At 42.7% G+C, this 20,585-nt stretch overlaps 1 protein-coding gene across 17 annotated transcripts in view; it reads right to left on the bottom strand.

Annotated features, from left to right (window-relative positions):
• Positions 1-20,585, bottom strand: part of CELF4 (CUGBP Elav-like family member 4) — a 705,933-nt gene that overhangs the window by 82,793 nt on the left and 602,555 nt on the right. For all 17 annotated transcript variants that reach the window (XR_003571384.1, XM_027885287.1, XM_027885278.1 and 14 more), the window contains one exon: positions 16,374-16,453. Coding sequence is in view for 16 of the 17 variants with exons in the window: in XM_027885287.1 (XP_027741088.1) it covers positions 16,374-16,453 (80 nt within the window). In the remaining variant the exon portion in view is untranslated. The remainder of the gene's footprint in view (positions 1-16,373; positions 16,454-20,585) is intronic.

The raw sequence follows: 20,585 nt of genomic DNA on the forward strand, positions 1-20,585 counted from the left end.
TTGTCCTTGTCAGAGGACAAATCTGGACTCAGTGCAGCAAAATGTAAGAGGCTTTGCTGAATGACTGTGGTAGGATTCGTGGACCACTTTGTTTTGGAGGAACGTATGAGGTTTCTGCATTCTAGACACCTGAACTGGATCACCCTTTCACGCTGCTGTCTTGTAACCCACGGTGAGAAATCCCTGCCCAGCCTTGGAGATAAGTCAGTATTGTATGCTGGGCAGAGTGTATGTATCATCATGAAACAACATCTCTTCTGCACTCTTAAATTATGGGAGTAAAAATAGTACCTGATGGATCTGAATTTCTCCTCCATGAATAGTAGAAAATAGAGACTACCACAAAAAACCCACATTTCAAGTTACAGATCTCTAGGAAAGATTTACAATATTAGGATTTTGTCTGCAGTCAACACCAGTGCAGAGCTACAGATGATCATCAGAACTGCCTGCAGAAAACTGTGAAAAATGTAGTGCTTTTGGGAATGAAAGAAATCCCTCTCCTTCCCAAAATGAGATGAAAGGTCAGTAGCTGCAATCCTTAGATAGGAAGCCGAGATGGGAAGAAACAGATCTACTTAGGAAGGAAGGCACTGGTACTTTTTTGTCTGGCTCCAAGGAAGTCCCAACTTTATGGGTTGGTTGACTCCCCACTGAGTGTCTCTCCCTGGGGATGGAGGAGATGCAGAGAGGGAAGAATCTGGCCACTGCCCTGGCAGCAGGGGACAGTTGCCTCAGGAGCTGGGCTGCCACCAAGCCTGGGGAGAACAGGTGAGCTGTCAGGAGACCGACAAAGGGCAGCTACAATCAGTGTGCTCCCATGGTACACTTCCCTTTTGACAAACTGGTATGCACTGATGGAAATACAGTCAGCAGGAAATTACCAGCTCAGCCTCTGGCTGTGGCAGTAGAGGAAGAGCAACTCCACACCAGAGGAGCTGAGCTACTTCAGAACCCTCTTCTTTCTAACAGAGGTGGATTTTCTCAGATTGCACAGGAACAATATTATAAACTGGCTTGCACACACCCCTATGTAACTGCAAACAGAAAAATTAGTCTCGGTGAAAGCAGAGTTGCTCTGCTACAAACTGGGAAGAGTGTAGTAAACCAGAGCTATGGATGTACATATATATAAGTCTAAGCTATACATATTCAACAGCCTCTCCAGATCCTCGGTTATGAATAAAGACTTGAGGAATTAACTTGCTAAAAAAAGACCCCAGCAATCTAAGGCCATACAATGAGCGATGTTCCCCCGGATTAGCAGTCTGTTCTGGGAGAAAGTGATTTTCATTGGTAAAGAATCTTTCTTTTTGACCTGTTAGTCTCTCTCTAATAAATCTATAACCTGCTAACACAATGTGGTGAAGAGCAAGGTTTTGAAAGAAGTGCTTCAGGAAAACAAAGGGACGGAGAGATGAATGCTCCATTCAAGGATAGAGAGCAATCTTCAGAAGTTATTAAAAAATCAAAACAGAAGGGGGAGTGGAAGGGGGAGAGGAAAAAAAACCTAGGCAAAATTCCCCTGCATTTCTGTTGAAGGCTAGGTGACTTTTCTCTCTTTTTTTTTTTTTTTTCTTTTTTACATCACATGATGTAGTTATTGATCCTTCCCCAAATCACACTCTTAATTGCAGCTCATCGACAAATGAATATTTTAATGCATACATTTCCTGCTAATTATCACCTGGACCAGTTCTTAATTAGATTTCAACACTCATTTAATTAACCCTGATCCAAGAGACTGTTTGGTAACTTGAATCTAATGATTTAAACCTATTTGCAGCTGTATTGGAGAGAGGCACTGGTCCACAGCAGATTGGGCTGTTTAGAGATGCTGTGATTTGCAGAGTAGAGGCTGCGGCACTGTGGGGACAATACAGGATTTTGAAACTGAATAAGGCACATGAGTATTCAGCTCTGCAAAGGGGTTTAGAAGATATGACCTGCTCTTATTAGAAGGACAGAGAAGTGTAAATAAGTTGGTGTCTTCTTCCTTCCTCTTTTATTTCTAACTCTATTTGCCCTGGAAGGCTTAGGGCCAGAGAACTGCCTCAGGCATTTGCTGATGCCTCACACTGTTGAAAACCAAGCTATTATTGTAGATGGCATCATGAAAACATGGGTAACCTCCACATGCAGTGCTTGCCCCTGGAGTGTTCTTCCCTCCTGATGTGAGTCACAGTGACTGCACAGCAGCTGTTTGACCCAATGGGATCTCGTATTGCCTCTTATGAGATGTTTTTCTGGGTTGCCTGTCGCAGCAGGACTTCAGGCCTCTTTGAACATCGCTATCACATACACAGAGCAGAAAGGCCACTGGCAAATAAATGCAAGCCAGAGCACACTCTACAAAGAAAGGAGAGAAAAAGAAGGGTTTTTTTTAAGAGCGATATGCAACAAGATGGGCATGTAAGTGGTTAGAGATGTGTAGCCAGTGGAGATGTTGCAATGTTCTTGAATATGAAAATTGACCTTGGGATTGATGCTTTCTGTGTGTGGTTTCCTCATGTGCAGCTCTTTCATGTGGCCCAAAGGAAATCAGGCAGTAAACTCTATCAGATCTGCCAGTACAGGACTTTTAGCAGTGGAGCCAAACACTGCTGTTCATCTACAGCAGAACAAGGCTACACCCTACTCCAGTGACTACTGCTCCACTGAATAACAACAGAAATGCCCCAGAATGGGTCAGATTTTCCACAGGGTAAAAACCCCAGAGCCCTTCATCTGGACTATTTATTGCTTCCGCAAGCAGCTAAATTGCGGTGTAAATCATCTGTTGTCTGCTGACAAAGGCAATAGGTCCTGTCTGCTCAGTCATTTATTAGTAATACATAATCTCCTTCTTGCTCTCTCTGGCTGTTGGACTGGACCTTATATTTTGCCAAACCCCAAGAGAGTTCCACTGGGTAAGTCAATAATGTTTGAAATGTACTTCTGCATTATAGTGAGGAAAAGACCTGTTTATTTTGCTACCCTGCAGACCCACAGTCAGAAATGACCGTCACGAAAGTGAGCATTGATGCTGGTGCCTCTGCAATGGGCTGCTTGGAATTGGCATTTATCTCCTTTTCCATCAAATCAACCTCCTTTTTCAAGTACTTTGATATCTACTGATGAAAAGAATAATGTAAGGTCTAAGTATTATTATGCTGTCCCTATTCTCTCTTGGGCAAGTAAGTCTACTTAATATGACTATCTTGCTTCCAGTCCCCCTCCCTCACATGGTAATGAATTGCTCCCCTTAGTCAGCAGAGTCAGATACTCTCTAGGCTGGTGGGGCGAGCGAAAAGATGGAGGAAAAATCACTCTGCGCCACACTCACTTTGTAATCCCTAATCAGAGTCCTCTGTGGGAAAAACTAATTTCCCAGCCTGTCTTGACGTGTGAAATAAAGTCATTCTTGAAAACAGGAGCTTGACAGGTCACTTGTGAAATTTCATATTCAGCTAAAAATAAAATATCCATCCATTGATATTTCATTTAAAGGCAAAGGAAAACAAATCCCTTGCCTGGCTGTTGGAACTGTTTCCCATTATACAAGGTCTTCCAAATGGAGTGCATACACAAATTAGGCAAAAGCTTTTCAGGAGGCCAAATATTACTGCACGGCATCAGGGAAAGTTGTTTCCCTCTAGAACAATATCCATAGGAAAAGTTTTGTGAAGGTGTTGCCTTGTAGAATATATGCCTGAATTTCCTTTTCCTGTCAGCCCTATAAGTCTCCTCTAACTCAGTAGCTTACCAATTCCCACAGATGGTTAGACACCTTTTTCTTGTAAAACTGATGAATCTGGACCTAATTTGTCAAAGTCTTTAAATCATGTTTCACTTTAAGCTTAGTGAATGACATATTGGAGGTAAGCATACACTTAAGTACTTTTTAACACTAGGTTGTCTCTCTCAGGCAGGTGGACCTTTATGTCTTGGTTAGCTCAAATAGAGCCAGTTAAAAGCTCTGGGCCAAAAATATTTTAAAAAGGTCTGTTACATTACAGTTATGGTGACTAAGCCCTTGAGTATAAGATATGTGAATGTGCAAATCCCGAAAACTACCTTCCAAAATGTCAGCTGTAGACACAAACTAAGATGCTTAAATGAATAGGTGCTGCCTTCCTAAGTGTCACCACATAAATGGGTTTTCTTGTGGTGGATATTTTGCTTTAGCACTCCCTTTGCTACTGCAAAGCAGAGCTGGGAGGATGCTGACCCTCAGCAAGACAATCAGGCCAGTATTACCACAAAAAGATCCTTGATGTTACGGCCTGAAAGCTAGAGGAAGATTTCTTTGCTGCTTTGGGCTCTGTCAGCTCAGGCTGTTTGGTATGTTGCCCCTAAGTTTGAAAACAAATCTGGAATTTTTTTTTTTGGGGGGGGGGGGGGGGGGGAAATGCCTGTGCAGCTTTACTGAAACTAAGTCTGCTGAATTAACCGTTGGGGTTTGACCCCAGCCTGGGATTTTAGATAAACAAAAAAGAAACTACTGTCCAATTAAAACCATAGAGCAGAGGGAATTTTAGCTAGGTAGAAATGTAATTACCCAGGCTGGAAGATGGCCAGAAGATCGGGACTTACATTCCTCCCATCTCTTGAAATATGTTGTTTTTCTGTACCCAGGGCTTCAATTTCATGTCTCATCTGAAAGATGAGTAGGACAGCAGTCCTACTCTGAGAGCTGGTTTAGACACACTTGAGAGTGACAGAGATGGAGAAGGGAAAGAAGGCATTCATCCAGGACTGTAGTGATGGACCCTCTGATAATGCTGCTCCCTCAGTACAGGAGATTCTTCATGCAAAGTCTAAGCAGAGAGAGCTGCTGCAGGTACTTCCCTTCACAGGTCTCCGGAGCTGTAATTTATTTGGAGTGGAAGCTTGATTTAGGTTTTATTTCCCATACACAACTTAGCAGGTGTCTCTCAGAGCTAAAAGTTATTGCTTTGCACAGGGCAACAGAATCATTGAGCCCTGGTGTCACTGTACCCATTTCTAATTAGGAAGAACTCAATATATAACCCAGGTGTTAGTATGCCCCTCAAATCAAAGCCAGTTATCTGAAAAACCTAAACTTAAAAGCAGAGTTCCCCAAGCACCTCTGTATTTTTCATCTCGGTCTATGAATGATAAAAGTCCTCACAGAATCATTTACCTTCCTTAATGGCTTATGAAGTGAAATGTATTGTTATATCAACACAACGGAAGTTCTTACCTGTTATTTAGCAATATGAAAGCAATAAATAATTATTTTTATTTTATTTGAAGAAAAACTTAAAATCTAGAATTCACAAGAGATTGTTATAAGTTTCGCCTTTTCAGTAAGAGTAACATGGTTTGAAACACTAGGTACGATTAGCTCTGTACTAACTAAGAAATATACTTCCTCTGAAAATATTCTTACAGAAAAAAATTGATGATTTTTTTTTTTTATAAATTATTATTACTATTTAGAAAATCTTTGGTGGCTGCAGCATTGAGCCTCATGAAAGGTAGTTCATTTCCTTTTAGTTAAACAAGCAAGAATGAAAATAAGAGAAGTGGAATAATTCCAGAGTCATAAAATGAATTGCCTATTGTCAAAGTAAGGCAGAGTCACAACCAGGTAGGGAGCTCCTGATGCTTCAGGACCCTGCTCACACAAGCTCTATGCTTCTTTGGCAGTTTGGATGGGGACATGAACAGCAAAAGATGACTTGAAAAGAAGCAGACGTTGAGGAAGGGCTTGCAAGCTGGGCAGATATATTTCAGCTGTGCGTGTGACATAAAGGAACATTTCCATGGCACCGAGTTGCAAACACGCTTCACATGACTGGGCGTCCCAGATCGCTGTCATGCTGCTCGACTCTAGGCTATCATGGTGTAAAGCATCTTGCTCGACTGAGATAGGAAGAAGATCTGAATTTTTGCAGCATATTTAAACTGAAGATTTTCAAACACTGTCCAGCCATGAGTTGGACCAGGTGATCTTTAAAGGTCCCTTCCAACCCAAACTATTTTATGGTTCTATAATTATTTGAGAAAAATATTCTGCTTTTGGGGAGGTATCACCCATGCTTCAGTATAGTGAAAACAGGTGGTCAACTGAGGCTGTGAAATACTGTAAATTGAGTGAAGGTCTATTGTTTTTTGGTGAAATAAAAAGTTGGTTTACACTGAAGGATTATTCAACTCCACTAAGACTGAAACATGTCCCCTTGCTGCTGGGTGAGACTTCACAACCACTGTTCCCAGACCTTTGCAATGGGAAATCAAGCTTGTTCTCCTACTTGATTTCACTTGCCAGTGACAAATCCACGACAAAGACTTTGGTGTCTGATAGGATGCTTCACATTCATGAATCTGTGTGAACTTCGGTTGAGGGTCTTATCTCAAAGTCATTGTTTTGATCTAAATACATCTTTGCCCTCTAAAGATTCATCTTGATCTTTGCAAAACCCACTTGGGTAATACCTAGTGAACAACCTAATGCTATGTCTCGGATACCAACCTACCAGTTATTAAGATCTTTCTGTTTTCCTCATGAGAAAGTGTGTTATCAGTCCAGGCCACACACCTGAGCAGCTGGGAAGGTGTGAATTAAAGGGGAAAAAATGAGAAACAAGTAGAGTGATTTAATCCTGATCCAGAGTCTACTTAACTATGTAGAAAGATCCCACTGATATAAATGACGTTTAGATCGAAAGATAAAGGAAGGGAAAAGGAGAAAAAAGAAACGCCCCCAAAGCAAGCAGAGATGTAAAGACAACACTGGCATCTTTAATCCTTATTAGAGGAAGGTGGTAATGCCTGGTGGAGCTTCCTCCAGTAGGCTGGGAACTCTCCTGGCAGTCAGGGCACATTTTATGTCTCCCAGGCTGAAGGCTCATCAGTGTCTCTGATATCTCAGAAAGGTCAGTGCTTGCGAATTATTTTAGCCTCCACAAGTCCTATTCTCATCCAGACTAGACAGGAGTTGAGTGCAGTGAGAATTTCAGGGGCTACTGCCAGCACCAGGACTTGGGCAACTCTCAGCTGTGGCATAGTCCTGCTCTTGCTTTCCTGGGACTGCCTCCACAGCTGCTGATTTAGTGCCTACCTACCCTTGGACCCACAAGGACACACTGTGGTGGCAGTTAAATCCATTTGTCCAGAATGAGATCAAGTGGCTCATGAGCAGTTATCACTTGTATCCCATTTGGAGGTGATGAAAGCTTTGATTCAGTGGGAGCAAGGCAGCCCAGGGAAGATGCTGAGTGAAGCCTGCCATGTCCCACAGGTCACTTCACTGTCCTGCTGGGTGACTGTGTGGCTGTGGAGATGTCACTAGAGAAGAGAAGGCCATCTTTGCTGCCAGCATGGTTCATACCCCCTGTCAGGCAGCTGGGCTGCCTGGGTTTCTATTCTGGGATCCAGAAACATATGATTAATTAGTTCATTTATGAAACTGGGGGAGAGGCAGGAAACACAGGCTCACAATTTTATATTTTTCTAGAAAGAATTAAGGGAAATTATGGTAATACTAGGAAACCACTGTCCCAAAGCTTGTAGAATCAGCTGTCTTGATGACAGTAGTGGGATGGGATCGTCTCTGAGCTTTAGTCCCCCTTTATCCAGAACCCACTGCCCAAAGGAAAGAACATCTGAGCTATCAAGAGTCACTGGACTTAGATGGAAGAGTTGACTGCAAATTAACATCTCAGTACTACATGTCCACTGCTTTTTTCATCCCAAAAGACAACACATGCCTTTATAAATGGTGTTGAGGTAGCTTATTCAGAAAAATCATTCATTACTGTAAGGAGAGACAGGCCTGCTGTGGGTGAGTTATAAATGGGATTCTAAGGTATTATTACTTTTTAGTAGAAGGAATGGATGTGCTGTGCTTTGCCTTGAGTTAAACGAGCCAGCCTGTGTGCTATACAAAGACATTGCAAGGAATGCTTGTTCTTTAGAGAGCACAAGATCAACAGTAAAGAGAAAAAAAATTTGTCAGAGTTGGCATCTCTTTTCTCATCCATCAGCTTCTCCAACAACAGCAGTGTAGAACCAGGTCTCAGCTTTCTTCACTGATTTGAATAGATAGACTTGTGTTGATGGTACCCCACACTGCCCTAGACTTTGTGACTTTGGGCAAGTAGCTTTAGGGCAAAATCAGCTGTAAGTCAGGAAGGGGATTTAGATGCTGGACTTTCATAAACTTTCACCTTTGAAAATCTCCCCTTCATGTTTCTGTAGTCATGTAAAACTGAAGTCTGATGACTTTTTCATTTCCTGTTTTAGTATCAAGAAGAGAAGGCTTAGAAGGGACCTCATCATTCTCTACAGCTACCTGCAAGGAGGTTGTATTGAGGTGGGGACTGGTCTATTCTACTGTGCCTGCAGTAAGAGGATCAGAGGAAATGGCCTTAAGCTGAGTAAGGGGAGATTCAGATTAGGTACAAGAGGAAAATTTTTCACTGTTAGGGAGGTCAGATGTTGGAATAGTTTGTCCAGGGAAGTGGTGGAGTTGCCATCATCCCTTGAAGAGTTTAAGAGGTGTCTGGATCTGGTGGTGAGTGATGTGGCTTGGTAGTTTAGGGTACAATGGCAGTTGTACCCTGTGTGGACAGTTGGACTGGATGATCTTAAAGGTCTCGTCCAACCTTTCTGATTCTGTGATTTTATTTACCCTGATAACCTGGGAGAGTCAGTGACTCTATCTCTACTGACTCTCACAAGGTGGCTTTTATTAACTGAGAACTTGAGCCCATACTAGGATATCAATAATAGTAAATTCTGTTGGTTAATTAATACTTTAAATCTCTTTAATTGTTATCTGTTTACATTATGGGTTTGTCTATGGTTCTGTTTATGTTACCAGGATATTTTGAAGACATTTTTCAGAAGTGAGGTGATGACTTCAAGCTTGAAGTTCTTAATTCAATATTTTTTAGATATGAGCAGAAATTAAGATTTAGATGTTCAAGCATTCACTGGTTATTACTTCTCTGCTGGAAACAGGAACAAGAATTGCTGTAGCTTTGGCTAAGAACTGGATAAATATGTAGATTAATTATGTATAAGACTAGTTCACTCACAGACATTGCATTGTTGCTTCTTTTGCTTATCTCTTGTGTCTTGTCCCTTAGGCATTCAGATGACCTAATTGCAGCCATTTTGGGCATCTATTCTAAACCGTGAGTAACTCAAGACAGTGTGATATCACTCTGAGGTCCTAGTCTCTCTCTATCAACTATAGCAAAACGGTAGATGGCAAGACTACAGATCACCCTGAAGTTTCATATTTTTAGCAACACTTTGGCACAACTCATCCAGCCAGGTTAACCCTGGCCTTTAGTTAGCAAATTGCTGAGAGAGGGAAATATCCTGTCAGAGGTTTGTATGGTGTTTAACACACAGTAATTTCATCTAAAACCAACAATAACCACATTTCCAATAGCAGTAGTCTGAGAGAACATCCACTAATGTTTCTAAGGGGGTGAAAAGAATGTTTCAGTTGAGGTGGGACCTGCAAACATGAAGCTGTGGCTCCGTGCACCCAGCTCATGGATTTGGATGACTTCCTGAAGGATGTGTCTTGCTGGAAGTGGAACGCATTACAAGTTTTAAAAACAGCAGCCTAACTACCTCAACTTTGTGGAAATGACAAGCCCTTCTTCTGAGCACTAAAGGCTGCCATGAGCCTGCAGGGAGAAGGGGAGTGTGCAGCTGGATGCGTGTGCGTATTTGCGGAGACGGGAGGAGCGACGAGGAAAGTTTCTCCTATGAAAGAAATGATCTAATTTGAAGCAAGTCCCTCATGGGAAGAGCTGTGACAGAGGCTGCTCTGTTCCTGTTAATTTTCACAGTGCAGCTGTCAGCGGGTCTGTAAATAGTACTCTGCGAAGCCAACACTTCCTATCCACACATCAACCATTCAATTAACAGAAGAACAGAAGAAGGAAATAAAGTGCACCACAGCCTTCTATCACGGCTTTGATGTTTTCCAGCAATTTATGAAAGTGTACACAAATCTAATTACAAGCCCCACTGCTTCCCATTTACATGGAGCTCCTCAAGTTCAGAGCTGTTTATATCAAAATAATTGTTAAAAATACCTCAGCTGATCTACGGGCACCGTGGCCCCCCACTCACCGGAGCCACCACGCTGCTCCTCCAGGGGAGTTTCTGCCGACTCAGCGCTCCGGTGCTCACACACAGCACCTGCTGCCCCGCCGCTCCGCGGGCGCAGCGCCCGCGCTACAACTTCATCATCCCCCCGCTCAGAGCTCACTCTCGCTCCTCTCCCCTCCATCCCTAACTCACGGCCGCGCTCCTCTGCTGTGCCGACAGGGGCTGAGCACAGCTGCTCGGCCGGGCCCTGCAATGGGGCCGTGCCTGGAGGCAGCTTTGCCAAGCCGTGACGGCGCCGAGGGAGCGCACGGCGGTAATAACAGTCGTCATTAATGCGAGCTGGGGGGTTGGCTTCTTCCGTGGGGTGCCTGAGCATCCAAAAAAGCCGGGAAGATGAGAACCAGTGCTCCGTTTCCCAGGAGAGCAAACATTTGGTTTGAGAGCCCCCTGCACGCGACGTTCTGACAAAGGCACTCGTAAGTCCTGGTCTAGTGGGTGGCATCCCTGCCCGTGCGAGGGGGTTGGAATTAGGTCACCTTTAAAGTCCATTCCAACCCAAACGTGATTCTATGATTCTTTGGGCAATTTTTTGATAATCTCGCGTTTGAGTCACTGTTGCCTGATGAAACAAACAGATGAGAAATTCCTTCAGCTTAACTAATGGGAAAAAACTTGTTACAGTATGAGAGGGTAGATAGCACATTGTCTAAGGAAAGAATACAATTCTTTCACCTGACCATTAACTGTGCTATTGGTGGACTTCCAAAGAATAATGGTGGGCAGATGCTGGAAGTCAGTCTTGTTCAAGATATTGTGTCATTCATATTTTCTTGATCAATAAAATGCTTTAAATGCCATAACTAGAGATCTAATCAATCTGTCATCTGATAACACCGAGAAATAATTGCATAATTTGATATAGGTGATTCCCGAAGAGAGACCTGAAGTTGTCTTTGTCATTTGTGCTGATAAGAGCTGCAGAGAAAAGTGTGGAAATGAAAGCCCCTAAGCTAACAAAGTTTTGGGTTGCACTACTTCTGGTTTTTCAAAGTTCAGCTAAACCAAATCTTTGTCTAAAAGGCAGACGTCTGTTCAGTTCTTGTATCCAAGTCTCACATTTTCCCTTCCTTGCACAAAACCAAGGATTCTATTCGAAAAGTCATTTTCATGGAAGATGTTCAGCCAAGCATGGATAGACTTGGGATGCTATTGCCTGGGGACAGAAGAAATGCAGTGCTTTGACCAAGCTGTTGCAGGCTTTTATAGTAAAACAGAAGAGGACTTTACGTGTGTGGTGGGGGAACCCACCTTACAGCATTATAGATGTCTTAATGGCCTTAAATATCACTTAAAAAAGAAAGATAGAGAATGAACGTAGTGCTGATAATTAGTGTGCTAAGCAAGTTCACAGCACATGTCAGGGGGCTGTACTGCAGGATGCCTGGTTTCTGAATCCCAAATTGATTTATTAGGGGAGCAAACATACAGGACAGGTTTCAGGTCTCCTCACACTGGACATGAAGGTAAGTATTCACCCTTTTTTAGCTTTTGTTTGTAAGCACTACTGGTCCTTTTTCATTCTAAGTGGCTAAGTCGCACTTTCGGTGAAGAATGACTATTTTGGAATTGGCGGACCATAGCAAACTGACGCCTAAAATTATCTAAAAAGCACACTTCTATTTGGGCTTCAGTTTGACAGGTTTCAAAATCTATCTTTATAAAATGAAATTCCGCCAGAGGTATCTATTTCCCTCTATTGATTATAATAGAAACTTAGACAACAAACTCTTCAGACATAGTTATAGTTTCTTAACTTCTGGATGTCTCAAATTAGGTGAGATGAGTCCCCCCTCAGGTATTCAGTCTAAGGCTGTTATTGAGTTATCCATTATAAAGGGACAGGCACGCCCAGAGGGTGATATTGCCCATCCTAGCACAGATAGACAAAGAGAAGGATGCACAAATCTCTGGAAATGTCTTTGTCCCTTGTGTAGGAATCGTAGAAGATACTCAGAATAGATCAGAAACTTTTAGACTGTTAAACCTAAGTCAAATGAATCACTCCTCACTTCTTCTCACCCCTGTATATATGTACATAACAGTATCGTTCTACCCCATCCAAGAATTAATTCATAATCAAAGAAATCCTGAGCTGCCACAGTGGGTGAGATGGTAAAAAAGGTGCTACAACACTATATTTTTTTAATCCTGTGTAATTTGTGGGTAGAATAAAGGTTGATGTGATTTAGCTATGCGTGATTCTGCCCCTCTGCTCCACTCTCTTGAGACCCCACCTGCAGTGCTGCTTCCAGCTCTGGGGGTCCCAACATAAGAAAGATATGGACCTGTTTGATTGAGTCCAGGGAAGGCCACAAAGATGCTCAGAGGGTTGAAGCACCTTTCCTGTGAAGACAGGCTGAGAGAGTTGGTGTTATTCAGCCTAGAGAAGAGAAGTCTCCAGAATGATCTTATAGCACCTTTGATTACCTAAAGATCTTATAAAAGAACTGGAGAGGGATTTTGGATAAGGGCCTAGAGGGACAGTACAAGTAGTAATGACTTCAAAGCGAAAGACGGTAGGTTTAGGTCAGATATTAGGAAGAAATCCTTACTGTGAGGGTGGTGAGACACTGGCACAGAATACCCGGAGAGTTTGTGGATACCCCATTCCTAGCCGCGCTCAAGGCCAGCTTGGATGGGGCTCTGAGCAACCTTGTCTAGTGGAAGGTGTCTCTGCCCATGGCAGGGGGGTTGAAACTGGATGATCTTTCCAACCCAAACTATTCTATGATGGTTCTATGAAGAGTAAAGAGTTTATTCTGTGTGGGTGGATGGACAAGGCCACATCTTGGATTTGTAAGATGTGTTGTGCAGAATGACTCTCCAGCATTTGGCTGTTGCCCAGATATGAAGACATGGAGAAAAGGAGAAAACCAAACTGAAGATGATGCCTAGGAGGGAACATGACTGACAGGTATGATGATAATATTGTCCACAGTGATTGAGAATGGAGGTGGAGGAGAGAAAAGGAAAGTTTGTGGAGGAAAAGCATAAGAGCTCAGTTTTATACATATTGAGCTTGATCTGACAGCTAAACATCCACCAGGAGATGCTGGAAAGACAGTCCAAGATTTTGGCTTGGACAGGAGTCAGTCCTGCAGTAGAGAAGTTAGATCTGCAAACTGTCACTGTAGCAATAGCAGCTGAATTTGTGTTGGTGGATAAGGCTGTTAGGGACAAGGCTTGGATGAGGAAGGGAAGAGGATGATATGAAAAGACCTGTTTATGTCCCCATATGGATGGAAAATAGAGACAGGAGGGGATGGAGTAACCAAAGCTAAAAGTACGGGGCGTACAATTGCTATAAATATATTATAAATACATGCAAGAGTACATGAAAATTATGATCTCTTATAAAGGAGGATACAGAGATCAAGTAAAACACTATCATAAAGTTGATGAGCTCATAGGCAAAATGATCTAAAGAGACAAAAAAACCCCCCAGCTCTCTTGACAGGTGGATACAGAAGGAACTTTGGACCTGTTCAAAAGGAAGGAATTTTGGGTAACCTATTTCTAAAGGAAATTGATTGTTTAAAAATTGGAAAGCTTTAGACCTGTTTGGTGGACTCCTAGGAGAAAAAAGTGCCTTGCATAGCTAAGTGAGCTTGTGGTGGACGGTGGTCAGGCACCTGTCCAAGGTAAGGTTAATTAAAAAAAAAAAAGAAGAGAAGAACTATCATAAAAGAGAGTTGCCTTTTGAAACTATTAGGCAACATATGTTGTGTGAACGGGAAGTCACAGCAGAGCAATAATCCTGACAGCTGTGGAGGAACGGGAGTCTGCTGCAGGAATGAACGGCTCGAGACCTGACAAGAATGATGATGGATGCTCTGTTGGTGGTACACGAGGACAAACCAAGAGGCACTTAAATTGGCTGAACAACAGGAAAAAAAGTTGAGTTGGCATCACAACAGGACAAACAAGGCCAGTGCTAGCAGTGGGAGAAATGGAAGGGGCTGAAGGAAGATGGCAGCAGTGCCCCCCTCTTTCCCAAGGACGACGGCTGCGTCGCTGTCTCACCACGAGGTGGCTGCATTTCCCTGTGAACATCCAAGCCCTGAATGATGCTGCACACTCCAGTGTGCCATGAAAACCAAGAATGGCAGCAGAGATCCTTGCAGGATTTGGCCTGTCTCTTCAAAGAACCTTAGGAATTTTGAGACTCTGTGGGAAAAACCTCTGTTGCTCTGTGTTTTCACTGATTGTCAGTCATTTGGCAGGTCCTCATGGGTGCGCTGAGAGATGGTGGCTGACTGTGTTGTTGTGCCTGCTTGTAGCTCATAGGAGATACAAGGCAATGCCACATAGCTTATAATGAAGAGGAGGACATTAATAATTCCCTCCTTGCTTTTCCTGTGAACCAAGAGTACATACTTAGACTGCTGCTGAGGTTCAGCCAATTCACAGACCCTTGTGAAGCCATGGAAACTTGATGGTGAGTCTGGAATGGGCACCTAGAAAAGGTTAAATTGTGATGCTTTTTCACATGCCTAGGTCTGGTTATTCAAGAACGTTCTACAACAGCTATTTGAGTCACGTATATCAAGAGGAAAAATGGTCCCTTAAAATTGACCCATGGATTGCACAAATTCTTAGTTGTTTTGTACATCCTAAGCTCAGTTGATATTACCAGGATAGAATAGTAATTTGTTTCCAGGTGACCAAGAGATGAGTACTTTTTTCTTATCCAAAGTGTTCTGAAAGTAGGAAGGAAAAAGGCTGGGAAAGAATAATAATATTTTGGGTATACTAGATCTAGAAAAAATCTTCAACTCTCCTTGGGCTTTGCCTGTTTTCTCCTGTCTTCCTCTCCCATGTGTTACAGGATTTTGCAAGATTATTGTGATGGGGACTGACGTTTTATTAAACCTTTTTGTGGTACCACATCTTATGGAATCGAAATTCCTGACATCAGCTTATAGACGCTATTACTTTGGGTCAAAGTTCGAAAGAACCTCTTTGCCTTGTCTCAGGAAAGATGTTCATAATATTCGACTATGGGATGTAAACTTCAAGCCCAACATCTGGTTTTGTTAGGAGGAACCTGTTAGTTTACTCTTAAAAGCATTGAAGTACTTCAAAAATTTGAGACCTACATCTTTAAGGAGATTTTTTTTTTCAGTAGCATCACTGGTAAACATGTACCATTTTTAAACTGATTTGTCTAAGATGGGGTTCCAAAAAATGAGATCTTGATGATTTGCTAGTTTTAGAAACCTTTTCCTTTTTCATTCCTGCAAAATTCTAGAGAAAAATCTGTCAGGCCCGCTTTTAAACTTATTTGGATAAATTCATGAATTTGCATTACAGTGTCTTACTGAAAGGGAGATTTTACACTCTCAAATATTTTTAATTGAGCTTTCTTGTATCCTTTCCAAGTTGTTGGCATGCTTCTTAGCCTTTCATGATTTACACTGTGAATAATTAGTAATAAAAATAATATACTATTGTAATAAACCAAAACATGTTGTACCAGATTGTCTTTCCCTACTGACAGTGGAATGCCTTACATTCCTCTCTGTCTTGTGATGATGTACAAATATCTGTTTGCATAAAAAATCCATCTCCATTGCTATTTTCTTGAACTACCAGTCTTGAAACCCCATATCAGTAGATATTTGTACAAGTGGAATGATCCCTCCAGTGTTTCCTGGAAGATCCAATAGCTGGTCTGACAAGCTTTCAAAAGTCAGAGTTAGGGGACCACATTTATGCCCACGTAGGTGCTTTTGTGGTAGCAGTGAGAGGTGCCCATCCCTGTGTGATTTGTCTCTAGCTCCTTATGCCTCGTATGAATGTGCTACTGTCTGCTGAACACTGGCAAAAAAATTCTTTATACTTTGCCTAGAGGCAGGCACTCTTTGAGGGGGGAAAACAAAGAAGCTCTCAGACATAAGTTTCTACTTGATTCTTCCCTTTGAAACTTGAAAGATTACACTCATGGTGAGTCTGACCCAAAGTTTTTGGCATCTGTGAACCACGACTTTTTATCAAGTCTTCAAAACTGGTGGTGACAGGATACAGCACCCCTTTGGGTTCTGTGCCTGTGAGGAATGACGGTGTCATCCTAGCCCTTCCACTGATGAGTTAAGCACATCCAAGGCCCTGAGCCTTTTGGATGATGAGTTGCAGAGCAGAGATAAATCATCCCTCCTCCTCAGTCAGGCCACAGGGCAGCCAAGGCTGGACCTGTTCTCCCTTGCCCATGTTACAGAGCTACTCACCGGCATTGTCTGGCTGCCATGCAAGGCATTGATGGCAGCTTGGGCCTCTGCATGTGAAGAGTATTTCACAAATGCACACCCTGGAAGAGGAAAAAGAAGAGAGTAAGAAAGGTTGCATGTATGCCATGAAAGTCCACCTAGCTGAGTGCCCTGTCCTCAGAACTGGCCAATAAATACGTCTGTGGAGAAACTATAACAAACAAATGTGCCTTGATCCCTCCCAGAGTCCAGCTGTCAGCAGCCGGAGGACCACTTAAGGCAAAGCTGCAACCAGAATTCCCTCATTGCTTGTAATGAGCACTGACAGACACAGGCTTAGCAAGTAATCTTGAATCTACATGTTTTGACCTCCACAACTTTCCATGGCAAAATCTTTCACAATTTTACAGGTTTTTTGGGTGAAAAAGACTTTTCTTTCATTTGTGTTAGACTTAATGCAGAGTGTTCCGCCCTCTGTGGTTATGAGAAATGGTACAGAAGAGTGTTTAAGTTATCAGAAAGTTACACACACATAATTTTTACAAGCAACTACAGGCCAAATATACAAAAGGCATTCAGAGTTACTCCAAATCCATAAGGTAATTTATCATTGTCTGCTAGAGCTCCATAAGACACTGCCCAGAGCTTGTCCTGGCTCCAAACAACTTTGGTCTGACAAAGCTTCTGATGAAGTAGCAGGGATGGGAGAGGTACAAGTGATGATGTCCTTCTTATCAACAGCAAACTTTGAATCTCAGTCTTTCATAGCTGCAAAGCCTGTGCCAGTGTAGGTGTTCTCTTCTGGACATTAGAGAAATGTAGGCAGTGCTTCTCTGGCCTGCATTGCCATGTGAGGAATCTCACACTGAACTCTTACATAAGGTTTTAGGACAGAAAGGTGAATTTATGAATATATGCTGGAGTGCAGAAATGATCAACACTTCAAAGGGTGACATGCACCACTAGAGTGGGGGGATGTATTGCCAACACTCCTAGCTACAAGCAAACTGACTCAGAGAGAGGAAGAGTAATTTCCATATGCTAAGGCGGTTTTTGGAACAGATTGGGAGAGATCTGAGAAGTTCTGGCTTCCATCCCCTTCTATTACTACCAAAGACTTCTGAGCTTTTAATCAGTTTGCAAAACCCTCACTGTTTCCCTGAAGGGGTCCAGAGGGGATGCCAGTCCTGATGGTGGGATGTCTCTCCTTCATTCCCTTTGCAGCATCTTTAGAGGCTTCACACACCCTCATGGATCCCTACAGCTCAGGGTGAAAAATGAAGAAGTAGAACTTGCAAACTGGAAGAATGAGCCCCAAAGGTCCCTCAGATCATCACTGCAGGCTGATAGAAGTGAGATTGAAGAAAGTGGTGATAGCCCTTTCCAAAAATAATACACATTTATGAAATTAGTTTACAGTTAGGAGCCCTTTAGTTTGTGCCACCTTCTCAGCACTGTGCTCAGACTGTATTTCAGGAATAGCCCAACTGTTATTGCTAATAGTTGTATCTAATTTATAAGGAGCTGAGAGGAAACAATCATGAGAAAATGAGATAGATAAACTTCAGCTGGAAACAATGGGGATCAATTATGACATAATCGCAGCCCAGCATTCCCAGGCTCCTGAGATACTGCGTCTTCCTCTTCATTAATCAGAGATAATCCAGAATTAGGGCGTTTAATTATTTGCAGAGATTCTTTTGTACTTTCTGCCTCTAAAAAGAAGATGCTGATTAGCAAACATACAAAAGCTTTCCAGTTTCAGTCACCCATTGCATTTAGTGCAGGATTTTTGGCTGCAGTGTTGTTGTCATATTGAAGGCTTCACTCTTTTCAGGTGAAATTCACCTGTATGCTGAGGGTCCTGATGGATCAGTGGCGCTGGAAAAAGGTGGCAGTGAAGGGAGTAGCAGGCATTTATCTTGTTTAATGCCCAAGATATTAATGGGATCCCTCCTACTGCTTCCTATTAACTTCTTCCAGTAGGTTTTGAGGCAGCATAAAGAATGACAGTGAAAACTCAGTTTTTACTGGTGTATGGTGGCAAGGCAATATCAGAGATGCCAACATTTTGTCCATTTTGTTTGTGTGTTCAGTGGGATGGCTTCTGTATATAGCACCAAAAGTGCACATAACCTTCCTTCTCATTTCACCAGAACTGACTCCAGGAGCTCGTGAGCTGAGCACGTGAGTCCAACCACTCTTCTCAGAACAGCGGTGGGACTTAGACAGAAGCAAACCTGGAGCGTGAAGGGATTTTGACAAACAGTCAACCTGTGCTGAAGAGGGTGATACATGTGCTTAAGTTTTTCCTGATTCCTAACATCCAGATTACAGAGCTGGAAGGGCTGCTCTGACTGTCTTGTAAGCTTAGAGGAGACTGCGGAGTCAGGCCCTAGGATTATGATTGCAGAAAATGCTTACATTCCTCTTGTGGAGGGTGCTGTGAGAAATTTTTACTCTCTGAGTTATCAAGGCATACAAATGCTTAATGGGAAAAAAAAAGGGGGAAAGGGATAGCAGAGAGCAGCAGCAATGGGTCTTTCTGGCTTGCTGAACTGGACCCACTTCAGCTCCCTCACCTGAGGAATCCTGGACTTCTGACTGCATACTAGTGAGCTTTACCTGGAGGGAAACCTCTCTTCCACCTGGTTACCTGGTTCCAGCTCTTCTTCCACCTGGTTGCCTATGCCAGCCACTGTGCCTGCTGCTGAGTGACCCTGCAGGAGGTATTTCTGCAGACCCTGAAGGGCATGCCTCATGGCTCAGGACACCAGCCATGGCTTCAGGCAAGGCTCAGCAGCTTTTTGGCTGTGACTGGACTGTGATGGCATTAAACTGGGACTCTGCAACCTGCCTTCTGAGAGCACTGAGCTACCTGAAGGACTTAGAGGCTCACCACAGGGATGCCTTGTGGGGCTTTACGCAGCGGGTTGGTTAGGACTGAAGTCCATGGGATCTGATTGCTATCTTGAATTTAGGCAATCTGCTTAAATCTCAACTGATGTAGAATTTAAGCCTTATGGGTTTTACCCAAAATAAGTAGCTCACAAGCAATGTGTGTCACATATAGGTTTCTAGCAGATGGAAAACATTACAGACTGGGAATAACTTTGTGGGAGTTGTGGCTTGCCTGACTGTCTCCTAAGATAAGGGCACTAGCCTTAAGTTTTCCACTGGATTGACTGCTCTGTGTGAATGTGTGCATGTACGAAACTGTGTGTGTGTAAATTAGGAGCTTCACATTCTCAGTAAATAGCACCAGCAAATGGAAGCTGGTAATATTAACTCTGTCAAGGCTCAGTATTGATCCTGAGCAGCTCAGTGAAACGCCAGCCTGAGACTGCAGCCCGCTAGCACTAATAATTAAACTGGTTAGCAATATGGAGCTGCCACTCAGATTCTGTCCTATAATGAAATTGTTTAAGAAAAGAAAAAAAAAAAAAAAAGATAGAGCAAGCATGAAGACAAGTCTGTGGTTTGGATCTCCTCTGGAATTTGTTTCTTACAGATCTCAGACTTTATTGCCTTTATTATTGCTCTGTTTAACTCCTTTGTCATTAGACTTTGTTCCATACAATTCCAGGTGGAAGCAGACAGATGTATTTTTTTTGCTTTTCCCCAATTTACTGATTCGTTCAGTGAACACAGTGCTTAACTGCCTGCTGTTATGATGATTGGAGCTCCTCTAGGCCACGATAGCCTACTGCTTCCAGCGGGGCAGCCCCTGTTTCTGGGTGTTGTGGAACTTAAGTACACAACTGAAGAAAGGTGCCCACTTTTCCGCCTATTTTCAGCCATTTATAGCAGGAAGGCTGAGCTGTGCTGACGTATATTTAGCAGATGCCCCATAATGACGGTGTGAAGTAGTTCTTTTTTGGCCAGCAGTGATTTTTATGGAATAACAATATATTTCTCCAGTGTATCGCTGTGATTTGGATTTTTTGCCTCCCTGTTGCAAAAACGTGCTGGTTGATGTTGTCACTTTTCAAAATACCCAGTGAGACACGAACTGTGTCAGCAGGACTGGTCTCTTCTCTGGTGTTGAACATTCCAACACGGTTTATGCTATATTATACAGATATATTATGCAGATCAATATTTAATGGACACACTATACTGTCAAGAGAAGAGGGCTTCCTATTCAGATTGAAGTTACTTTGCCTAGAGACTGATGGGGACAAAAAATTACCCTCCTGCTTGAGAGGCCTTATTCTTATACCTGGGCTGTAG

The sequence above is a fragment of the Empidonax traillii genome, unplaced genomic scaffold (assembly GCF_003031625.1).
Source record: "Empidonax traillii isolate 1590-97213 ecotype Southwest subspecies unplaced genomic scaffold, ASM303162v1 scaffold10:size5872457, whole genome shotgun sequence".
NCBI lineage: Eukaryota > Metazoa > Chordata > Aves > Passeriformes > Tyrannidae > Empidonax > Empidonax traillii.